General features: G+C 38.7%; 1 protein-coding gene across 13 annotated transcripts in view; it reads left to right on the top strand.

The window, feature by feature from the left end:
• Nucleotides 1–12,303, top strand: part of STOX2 (storkhead box 2) — a 242,522-nt gene that overhangs the window by 205,507 nt on the left and 24,712 nt on the right. For all 13 annotated transcript variants that reach the window (XM_039330840.1, XM_039330844.1, XM_039330853.1 and 10 more), the window contains one exon: nt 9,452–9,604. In XM_039330840.1, the coding sequence (XP_039186774.1) occupies nt 9,452–9,604 (153 nt within the window). The remainder of the gene's footprint in view (nt 1–9,451; nt 9,605–12,303) is intronic.

Genomic DNA, 12,303 nt, shown 5'->3' with positions numbered 1-12,303 from the left:
TTATAAAAATGGATCTAAAAGAGGTTATAGGTGCTGGACAAGATTAAGACTAAGGCTGATTTGAATGTGAATTTAACAATAACAGGTTACAAGAATGATAAGAAAAAGATGTTACACTGGGTTTACAAATAGAATCAGCTGATGTCTTAATAATTAAAAGGGGTATACAAATAACAAACCAGAAGAGTGATGTGGGAATTTTAATTTGAATTTACAAATGAGATATGTTAAAGTTTTGAAAAAGCTTCTGAGAGGTAATAATAATAATAAAGTTGGAAGGGACTTTGGAGGTCATCTAGTCCAACCCCCTGCTCAGGCAGGAAACCCTATACCATTTCAGACAAATGGCTGTCCAGTCTCTTCTTAAAAACTTTCAGTGTTTGAGAATTCACCACTTCTGGAGGCAGGTTGTTCCGCTGGTTAATTGTTCTAACTATCAGGAAGTTTCTCCTTAGTTCTAGGTTGCTTCTCTCTTTGATTAGTTTCCATCCGTTGCTTCTTGTCCTGCCTTCAGGCGCTTTGGAGAATAGCTTGACTCCCTCTTCTTTGTGGCAGCCCCTGAGATATTGGAATACTGCTATCATGCTATCATGTCCCCCCTCGAACCAGCAGTTCTCAACCTGTGGGCCGCGACCCTTTTGGGGGTCACACGAGGCTTTCACAGGGGTCGCCTAAGACCATCGGAAAACACATATTTCCGATGGTCTTAAGCAGGGCTTGTCAACCGCCTTCTCTCCCTCCCCCCCTCCGCTCTACCTCACTTGTTTGTGGAAAATATGCTGCTTGGCGGCCGTCTGCACAAACTCTACCAAATGTGCCCTGCAGGGGGCGCATGAAGAGCGCAGGCACAGAGCAAGCCCCTGCCCTCCCCAGAGACTCATTGTGCAGCAACCAGATTGACTTCTTCTCGTGCACGCAGGTCAGCGAAGGGGAGGCCGCCGCAGCACCCAATTCCTGTGCCTGTCAGCTGGCGACCCCCGAACTTGCGCTTGTCAGCCAGGAGGTCTGGCGACGGCCGCTGGTCTCCTTTGCTACCCTGCCCATCCTCGACTCTTCCTCCACCCGTTCATGTCGAGCCCGCCGGGGCTTGATAGGGAGAGAGGGAGGGAAGGAGGAAGGAATTCCTCCTCCTCTCCTAAGCTTCAAAGCACAATCGGCTTCCCAAGGGCGCCACAATCCTCACGAAAGCAGGGGGGAGAAGCAAAGGGGTGAGAAAGCTCGCAGCAGGCTCAAAGGAGCACCTCTCAGCGTTGGTGACGAGAAATTCCCCACAAACCTAGGGAAGGGGTGGAGAAAAGGAGCCCCCTTTGGGAGGAAACCGCCACCACCTTCTCCTTGGCTTTGCACTCTTCTGTTCCTCGGCAGCCGGGCTGCCAAGCCTCTGCTGGGTGAAACTTCCTTTCCTTCCCTCCCTCTTGGCCTCTTTCTCCTTCCCTCCCTCTCCCATTGTCCCTTCCTTCCTTCCTTTCCTTCGCCTCCCTCTTTGTCCCTCCTTCCCTCCCTCTTTCCCCTTGTCCCTTCCATCCTTCCTTCCTTCCCTCTTGTCCAGGATCGGGGTGAACCTCTACAGCTGATCCGCACTTCTGCAGGGCAGCCAAGAAGCAGGTCAGCTATAGCAGCTCTCCTTAGCTCCTGCCCAGCAAACTTGCTTGAGCTTTGCTAGAAAACATGCCACTTGCTAATTTAGCAGAAGCGCAAATCAGCTATAGCCCGGCGCTGATCCTGGGGCTTCTGCTAACTTAGCAATCGGCATGTTTTCTGGCGAAGCTGAGCAAGTGAGCTGGCCTCTGGCAACCTGTCCCTCTCCCCTTGTCCCTTCCTGGGCACGGAGGGGGGGGAGGAAGGGAGGGAAGTAAGGGATAATGAGAGAGGGAAGGAAGGAAGTTACAATGGAAGGGAGGGAAGGAAGGAAGAGACAAAGAGGGAGAGGAAGGGACAATGGGAAAGAAGAAGGGAAGGAGGAAGAGACTAAGGGAGGTGAAGGAAAGGGAGGAAAGAAGGAAGGGACAATGGGAAAGAGGGAGGGAAGGAGGAAGAGACTAAGGGAGGTGAAAGAAAGGAAGGAAAGAAGGAAGGGACAATGGGAGAGAGGGAGGGAAGGAGGAAGAGACTAAGAAGGAGGTGAAGGAAAGGAAGGAAAGAAGGAAGGGACAATGGGAAAGGGAGGGAAGGCAGAAGAGACTAAGGGAGGTGAAGGAAAGGAAGAAAAGAAGGAAGGAAGGGAGAATGGGAGAGGGAGGGAAGGAGGAAGAGACTAAGAGGGAGGTGAAGGAAAGGAAGAAAAGAAGGAAGGAAGGGACAAAGGGAGAGAAGGGAGGGAAGGAAGGCAGGCACCCACCCCAGTCCCATCCCAGAGACCCACAGATTCCCCCCCACAGGCACTTTGCAACCTGACCATTGATCACATGACCCTGGGACACTGTGAATGTCATAAGTATGAATCAGTTGTCAAGCATCCAAATGTAAATCACATGGCCCTGGGGATGCTGCAACAATCATAAGTGTGAAAAATGATTATAATTCGCTTTTTCAGTGCTGTTGTAACTTCAAACAGTCACTAAGCGAATTGTTGTAAGTCGAGGACTACCTATACTTTCCCATTTTTCTTTTTCTTTTTTTTTTTGGTCACGTTTTTGATACCCCCCGGCCACCTGGATGGGGGGTTGGGGATCACCACAACATGAGGAACTATATTAAAGGGTCGCGGCATTAGGAAGGTTGAGAACCACTGAACTAGACATACCCAATTCCAGTAGCCTTTCCTTATATGCTTTAGCCTCCAGTCCCCTAATCATCTTTGTTGCTCTTTTCTGTACTCTTTCTAGAGTCTCAACATCTTTTTTACATCATGGTGACCAAAACTGGATGCAGTATTCCAAGTGTGGCCTTACCGAGGCATTGTAAAGTGGTATTAATACTTCACGTGATCTTGATTCTATCCCTCTGTTAATGCAGCCCAGCACTGTGTTGGCCTTTTTGGCAGCTGCAGCACACTGCTGGCTCATATTTAAGTGATTGTCCACTAGGACTCCGAGATCCCTCTTACAATTGCTACTATTGAGCAAGGTATCCCTTATACTATACCTGTACATTTGTTTTTTTTTTGCCTAAATGTAGAACCTTACTTTTTTCACCATTGAATTTCATTTTGTTAGATAGCGCCCAGTGTTCAAGTCTGACCAAGAATAATGGAAAAGAATCAAATACTGAGACACTATGGGGATCAAAGATCAAGATAGTTAAAAACAAAAGAAAGGAATATAAAGTTGGTTTATTTGATCAAGATTAACATACGTGATATTTCTCATAATGGACTGAATGGCAAGAACTTGTAGATAAAATACGAGTTGTGGGAAGAAAAGTTTTTGTTGTAGTACAGAAATACTAAAGAAGTAATGTAGTACATTACTGAAATTGTACTTATGATGAAAGGGGAAAATATTTCCTTATTTTTCTATTTTGGTAAGGGTAATGCTTATAATATGTTCTTGATCACTGGAACTAGATGGCAGACTTTTAAGAACTCTTCTTATTATTATAACTTGATGCTCTGATGCATCCAGGAGCATGTTTTCATTGTGAACCAAAACACCAAAAGCAATTTAATGCCTTAAGTCAGATACTGGGAAGCATGGAGGAAAGGAAACTCTTCCTATTTCTATAGCACACTTTTCAAGCTTCAAAGAATAGTAAAGAAAAATCTAATATCTAGTAGGTCAAACATTAGAATGCTGACAAAATTACTTTCTATTATGGTTGCAGTTTGGGATTCTATACCATAAGACTATTTCAACTTCAGATCAGCAGTGGCTTGTACATATAAATATATACAGATACCAATATGGATGTGATAGTCCTTTAGAGGTTCCTTTTTCTTTCCAACACCAAGGAATATTGGGGAAAATTGCAGAAGAGCTCAGGGCTCTATGTGATTGCCCACCCATTGGTAGATTAACGCTTAATAAACTAAGCGGAATAGACCCAAATTTGGTACCGTTTGAGAAGCTGGGAAAAGGAAGGCTGAGTTCTAAATAGCAGATTTGGCTTGAGATTGCCAGGGGGTGGGGGAGATGATCCCCGACATATCCCTATGGGATATGCAGTTGAGTGGTGGTTACCATCCCTCCTTCCTCCTGTTCATATGACCTAGTACAGAGTATATGCAGATTATTCTTTGCTTCTGGCTGCACACGCTTACCAACCGATGTAACCCAAATGTTACACATGCTTATCCACTGATGTAACACAAAGTGAGACCAGGAAATTTACAAATGCAACTGCTCTTTCATTATAAAGAAGAAAATAGAAGTGCCTCTTGTCGCAACTGCTGGTGAACGGACTAGAAATAATTGCAGAAGCCATGTTTCTTATCTTTTCTCCTATGTTGCAATGTTTAAAATGTTTAAAGAGTTGGATACTTAGATATATTAAATAATAATAATGCAGATAGATGAATGGGCTTGATGGAGATATTCATCTGTATTGCTACTAACTTCGCTGTACTTTGTATTTTATTTTAATCTGTAAAATGGGATAGTAATTTATGTTGATTGAGAGCTGCACAATAGTTTTGTAAATTAATGAAATTTAGTTCTGTTTTACAATTCTGTGGAATCTGTAAGCAGCATCTTGTTCACTAGTACAACTTCTTTATGTAGACATTTTCATTCTGGGTACTGAAAATGAGAAGGTAATAGGGAGCAGGAATTTCTGTTTTGTTTGTTCTGAGTTGACTACTGTTTCTTTCACTTAAAACAGTAGTTATAAGACCTTTATTGGAAGTATTTGAATAAAATGCACTGTCAAGCTGTAAAAGCATTTTATCTTGTGCCCCTTAGTTTTCCATTTCATTTGTAACATAAATATTGACAAGCTGAATATAGTAATTCGATTGAAGTTTATGTTTGATTTTGTGCATATCAGCAAAGAGGAATAGCATTCAAAAGAAATAACATCTTTTATTAATTAAAAGGCTTCTAATTGTTGTGATTTTATCTTTGAAAGACAATACACCATGGCAAATATATTTTATAATGTTTTAAAGCCAAAGTGCAAAAACTGTAGCCGACCAACCTCTTTTCTTCTTCTTTTTGGCAAGGGTATATTTTCTGAAATGAATGGGTCATAACATTTCACCTTTTTAAAAAATGACTGATGGTTTAAGGTGAAACCAATTTCATTTCTTAAAAACTCAGCCCTCCGTATATCCTGGCTATGCATATATTAGAAAAGCAGACTTTGATACACTGTGCAAAATCTAGAATGGCTTAAAACCAATTCAGCTGGTACAGTTCTGGTTAAAAATGTATTTTGCAATTATTAATGAAATTGAAAACTCTTACAAATTATTTGCTTAACCATTGTTATGAAATACTTGTAATTTCCTAGTCCCAAAGGATAATTGGGGTAAAATGTAGCCACTTCTTATTTCTGTAAGAAGAAGATGAGCTAACATTGCTTCTTTGTGAACTTTACTAATGTACTTGTCTTTTAAATGAGTCATTTAGTAGCTTATAGACATCAGTTGAGTGCCTTTAGAATTAATTCTGGTAGCAAAGAAGATGAATGAGGGTTGCGCTCAACTACAACAAGTAGTTATTATCTAAGGTATCAAAAGAACTGAATTATGATAAGCTTTTAAAAGGCAGAACAATTAGACATATGTAAACATTTATTACTTTTTAATTACGTTTTTGATGTGCCATAGCCAGTGCCCTTCTTCTTTGGAGATCTGGTTAGCACCAACCTGATGGTGTCTAGGAAATTTGCCAGAACCAAATGTTCCAAAAATTATAGGAATTCATGGCATGGCAGGCTTCCCTCCCCATAAAAGATTATTTGTGCCGCTAGAAGTATTATTCTCAGTGTAAACTTATGGCTAGAAAGTTGATTGGGTTATTTTAAAACTTCCTCTGTTTTATTTTCTATAATTTGTAAGCAGCTCTGAACATTTTGGACTAAGTAACATATAAATTGCAGGAATGAATGAATAAGAGGGTAGAGGAGGAAACTGGTGCATTAGAAGATCTGTTGTCTTATGCTACAGTAGGAAATTTTGTTCAATATTTTTAATGTTTTAGTCAATTGGTTTAGCTTCTATTTTATATGTTTGTATCTTTAAAAATATGAGACAAAGTTTCATTTACAAAATATTTATTTTAGCAAGACTTTTTCTTCTTTATGATTACTTTTTCTTCAGCAATGCTTCCTTGTATTTTTCTGGTCAGTATTAAAAAGAATTTTTATAAGTTCTCTTCTGTTGAGATTACCTTATTTGTGGTCATTCTGAAATCCAGTTCATTGCTCTTCAGCTCACTAAAGCTGGCAGATTTATTTCTGAACTACACTGTGACATGCACATTTATGATAAAAAACATGTAAAAAATGACAGTACGTATGGTGCTTGATAGATGGCCCCCAGATCCTCTGGGAGTTTTTCCCAGTTTTCCCACCTCCCATCTGATCAGGATTCTGTTAGAAGTTTCAATAGATCACTCATTGCCCACTACTAATGTTAGCAAGAAAATAGTCTTAAAATAGAAGTTCTGGGTGGGGATGAAACAAGGTCAAACTTACTTAGTTCCTTGGTATTAGCAGCAGTGGGGAACCAGAAATCTACAAGGAGTTGTTCTGCTCCCATAATGTTCTCAATTCAGCAGTTTAGTGTGCTGGGTGAATGCAGATGTGCATGTGTAATATATACATATGTGAATATTTGTGACCCCAACTGACCATGTACCACTGTTTGTATAGTGGGTTGAAAATGCAATTAATTGGTTCCAGGAGGTGCAACAAATTCTAAAAACAAATGCTAAAAACAATGATTGCCAAAGAAACCATGTGACTTCCCCTGTGACCCTGTTTTGGCCTGGAAGGACTTCCTCTCTGTCCCTTTTCCTATATTAGCAACTTTCCCTACATGGCCAGCTTCCTGTCCATCCTCTGCGACCATCACCTTCTTCCTTTTGCAGTGACCTCTGCATGACCGACTCCCTGTCCATTCTCCCCAGCTGTCTGCCTTTTCTTATCGCCGCGCATCAAGTAACAAACAAACAATGAATACCAGACAACATTTTCACGTCAAAATGCATTGAGTACCAATAATAATAATAATAGTAAAGTTGGAAGGGACCTTGGAGGTCATCTAGTCCAACCCTCTGCTCGGGCAGGAAACCCTACACCATTTCGGACAAATGGCTGTCCAGTCTCTTCTTAAAAACTTCCAGTGTTGGAGCATTTACTGCTTCTGGAGGCAAGCTGTTCCACTGATTAATTGTTCTCACTGTCAGGAAGTTTCTCCTTAGTTCTAGTTTGCTTCTCTCCTTGATGAGTTTCCACCCGTTGCTTCTTGTCCTGCCTTCAGGTGCTTTGGAAAATAGCTTAATTCCCTCTTCTTTATGGCAGCCCCTGAGATATTGGAATACTGCTATCATGTCCCCCCTTGTCCTTCTCTTCGTTAAACTAGACATACCCAATTCTAGCAACCGTTCCTTATATGTTTTAGCCTCCAGTCCCTAATCATCTTTGTTGCTCTTCTCTGTACTCTTTCTAGAGTCTCAACATCTTTTTTACATCATGGTGACCAAAACTGGATGCAGTATTCCAAGTGTGGCCTTACCAAGGCATTGAAGAGTGGTATTAATACTTCGCGTGATCTTGATTCTATCCCTCTGTTAATGCAGCCTAGTACTGTGTTGGCCTTTTTGGCAGCTGCCGCACACTGCTGGCTCATATTTAACTGATTGTCTACTATGACTCCGAGGTCCCTCTCACAGTTACTACTATTGAGCATGGTGCCACCTATGCTGTACTTGTGCATTTGGTTTTTCTTGCCTAAATGTAGAACCTTGCTTTTTTCACCATTGAATTTCATTTTGTTATTTAGTGCCCAGTGTTCAAGTCTGTCCAGATCCTTCTGTATCTGAAGCCTGTCTTCTGGAGTGTTGGCTATTCCTGCCAGCTTGGTGTCATCTGCAAATTTGATGAGTTCCCCATCTATCCCTTCATCCAAATCGTTGATGAAGATGTTGAAGAGTACTGGGCCCAGAACAGAGCCCTGGGGCACCCCACTACACACTTCACTCCATATAGATGCAGTTCCATTGAGGACCACTCGCTGAGTACGGCCGGTCAGCCAGCTACGGATCCATCTGGTGGTGGTTCTGTCTACCCCACATTTTTCTATCTTGTCAAGTAGTAGGTTGTGATCTACTTTATCAAATGCCTTACTGAAGTCCAAGTAAATTCGACAAGTTTGAAGCAATTGAGTACCGAGGTACCACTGTAAAATGTTTGCTTATCAATAAGTACTCAATATTCAGTTGAGAGATTGAATCTAGCCCCTTTAACCTTTCTTAAACATTTAATGAACTTTTGTTTGTATTTACTTATATCAGGCAGGGCATTAGCACTGCATATGATACTTCCTTCTTACAAGGTCAAAATATTGTTACAGAGATTTGGGGTATATATTTTGTCCCTGTCTCCACTCTCCAAATAAAATGTATTTGGTTTTAAATAAATTATTTGACAATTTTCTATCAAAGTCTCCTGTTCTTACTTTAGGAGTATAAGCAGTCTTTTCATTGATTGGATTAGCGACATATCTAGTATAATATCTTAAGGTGGCTACCAATTATCTTTGAAAAGTCCAAAAGAAGGCATGAAGTTAATCACCCATTCCTATTGTGGTTTTCTAGCAGGTCGTTTTGAAATTGAAAAACAATAGACAAAATGTAGTTTCGAAAAAAAATAGTACTTTGGCTCCTAAAATTGATTCTGTTATGCACTCATAGTGGATAATTTTTAAATGATAATCTTATTGCTGTTTAAAAATGATCTATGTTATTCCAATATAGCTCTTGTAATATACAGGTACAGATTTGGATAAATAGAAAGTGGCCAGCAAATGTTTGGTTAAATGACCTAAAAGGATAAAACTGTCAATTGTGACATTTTGTGTCAGAATACGTATACTCATTTATTATTTTTTGAAAACCTCAATTTAAGACCATTCATTGATTTTAGATATACTACTTTCCAGTAGTTTCATTGGATTTTTGATGTCACTGATACAATAAGTAAATTGTTCTGTATTTACCTGTTACACTGATTTCACTAATTCACTAATGTTATACCAGAGTTCACTAATTTAACTATACAGAATTTACAACTTAAAATACATTTTATTTAAAATTGTTTATAATTGCAGATGTACCTTGTAATTATACATCTTAATCTCCTCTCTTTCTCTTTTCATCCATTCAGTTATTAAGCTAAACTGTTGAATTAAATAGGTGTTGCTATTTTAATCTCCATAAAAATACAATCTGCATTTTTTTTGCTTTCAAAACATTATTAGGCTTTACTCTAAAGTTGTAATGGAAGCATGCACGTGTCTCATTGCAATCACTTGAGGATAGTTAAGCAAAATCTCATTTTCTATCTACAGGTGATGTATCGCCAATCAATATGTCACCCATCAGTCAGTCACAATTTATTCCACTTGGAGAAATCCTTTGCTTGGCCATCTCATCAATGAATGCAGCACGAAAACAAGTCACGCAAGAAGCTTTAATAGAGCACCTAACAACCTGCTTTCCTGGTAAAATATATACTAATCTGTCTCTAAACACATGCACAAATGATTAGATGTATAGATAGCCCTGCTTCAATAATTGTATATATAATTGTTCTGTATCATTCATCTGTAATATCAGTATGAATCCCAGCTATGCATTTGTATGGGCTTTGAACTAAGTCATCTTATTTTTAAAAAACTGCATTGAATAACTGTTAACCTATATTCTGCCTCCATGATTCTCTTATAATGGCAGAATCTACTATACTTTTAAATTCATTCTCTTCTCTGGTTACTTTTGTCTTTAAATAAAACCTATATTATTTTACTTTTCTTCTTGTTCTCTTGTAGGTCGCATGGACATATTTTTCACATACTGATATTTATTTGAAGGTGTCATATTATTGTTAAGAATAGAGGTCTTAAAGAAGCCTTAGGCCCATGTACAAAGAGGCTACATTTATGCTAATTTTATTCCTTTAGTGCTAAGTACATTTCTATTTTCAGTTCATAAGGTCAAACATTTTATTTAAATTGTTTTACTATCTTTATATATGAACTATAATTCTTTCGTAGTAGATCCAGTTAATAAACAAAATGAAACTTAGTTTACCATTCAGGTCAACTTTTACTCATTACTTCGAGATTGGCATACTTTCTTAGAACAAATAAGAACACTGAATTTCATGTAAAAAATCACAGAATGTTTTCCCAACTTTCTGGTGACAAGAATGGCATATGATAATTACTGAACATTTAGTAATATTTTCTCCTTGTATAAGCACTAATTGTTTTTTAGAAATGATTTTCTGTTCTTTATTTTAGATATATGCAAGGAGTAATTTAAAATTACACACTTTACAGAAAAATATTCAATGTTTTGCCCAGGTTGCTGTTTTATATTATTTAAGAAAATTATTGTAAGTCCAAATAATCAATTTTTTCAATTAAGTTTTCATCGTGATGCATTGAGGGCATATATTACAAATATAGCAATAGCACTTAGGCTTATATACCACTCTATAGTTCCTTACAGCATTCTCTGAGCAGTTTACAAATGTCAGAATATTGCCCCCAATAGTCTAGGTCCTCAATTTACTGACCTTAGAAGGATGGAAGACTGAGTCAACCTTGAGCCTGTTAGGATTAAACTCCTGGCAGTGGGCAGTTAGCCTGCAATATTTTGTGCCATCACAAAACCTTCCTATTCAAATGTATTTGAAATGGATCCTTCAAGTTTTAAAGTAGGAGTTGAAAAAATACTAGCAATTGGAAAACAGTTATTAAAGTCACATGTAGTCTGACAGCATGCATAATTTTAAGTGCATTCTAATTTGGGGGTGAAATTTTTTAAATGTTCTGATCAATGTAGCTCTGTTTTGTCTGGGTTCTGAAATGCACATGTATAGATTATGTGATGCCTACCAATCTGAAACCAGATTGAAATTGTGGTGTGCATAGTTTGCTAAGCAATAGGGGGAAAAAATCTGAGCCACAGCTATAGAAAGAAGAAAATGTGCTAATTATTTATGGCATCACATTGCAAGCATTATGCATTTTAAATCAAATATATTAAGCAAATGTTTTGTTTATTGAATCTCAATAATACATCTTAGAAGAAAATGATACTAGAAGATTATGTATTATTTGGAATATGTTGTTTCATGCCTACGTATTATTGGATGGTCTAGGAACATATGGCTAACCATAGAGCATCTGCATGCTCACATTAATAGTATAGAAACATCTGAATCCCATTATGAAGGAACTTCAAACTACAATGTTAATTTTGAGGAGAGGACTGAGCATCTTACCCAGAATCAATGTCTCCTTCCTTCCTTCCTTCCTTCCTTCCTTCCTTCCTTCCTTCCTTCCTTCCTTCCTTCCTTCCTTCCTTCCTTCCTTCCTTCCTTCCTTCTTTTTTTTTTAAAAAAACAAAAACAAATCTTTACATCTACAGATACTGAATGGAGGTTCCCTATTAATTCATAAGAGACTTGGATGAAATAGGAGGTAGGAGATACTGACTTATCAAAACAATTTATCTCTGCCCAACTTGGTTCCAAAACTGATCATGTCATATCATATCATACCATATCATATTTTAAAATGTGTTCAAAATAAAATTGGTTCTGCTGTGGATACAAGGAAGATAAAGAAATGCTCGATTGTGCCTAGTTTTAATGTCTTTTTGATAAAAATGCATTTCAAGAATGCATTAATGAACACAATAAGCTACAAGTATTGTATATGTACATAAAGCAATGTACAGCTTTAATCTTCTTCGAAAATTGTATTCAATATCTGCCTTCACAGTTCATCTACAGTATATGCTACTAAATCTCTTGTTGTCATGATGCTTAATTGGGCAAAACAATGCATCATAGGTCAAGAATTTTTAAACCAAAGTACGTCAAATGGGCTAACTTACAGAATGTGTCCAAAATCCAAGATTTATGACTCCTGATGGAATAACACTTGGGAAAGTTGTGACTGTTTTAATGCTACTGGCTGTTGCCACACTGCTGCTACGTGATCTTCATTTTCAATATTCCTTCATAGGTTCCCAACTAATCTTCCAAACTCTCCCTTGCTCCCTTACCCACCAGCAGCAGCCACTTAACTGCCTGCTTGAAAGGAAAAGTAAGAGAAGGGAAAGGGGAGGGAGGGAGGAAGGAAGGGACCCCTGTGCACTCTATCACCAATGCAGCTTCCCTGACCTA

The sequence above is a fragment of the Crotalus tigris genome, unplaced genomic scaffold, assembly GCF_016545835.1.
Source record: "Crotalus tigris isolate CLP2741 ecotype Arizona unplaced genomic scaffold, ASM1654583v1 scf7180000024432.2438137, whole genome shotgun sequence".
Classification (NCBI taxonomy): Eukaryota; Metazoa; Chordata; class Lepidosauria; order Squamata; family Viperidae; genus Crotalus; species Crotalus tigris.
Note: the sequence above shows the minus strand (reverse complement) of the source record. Positions and strands in the feature narration are given on the sequence as shown.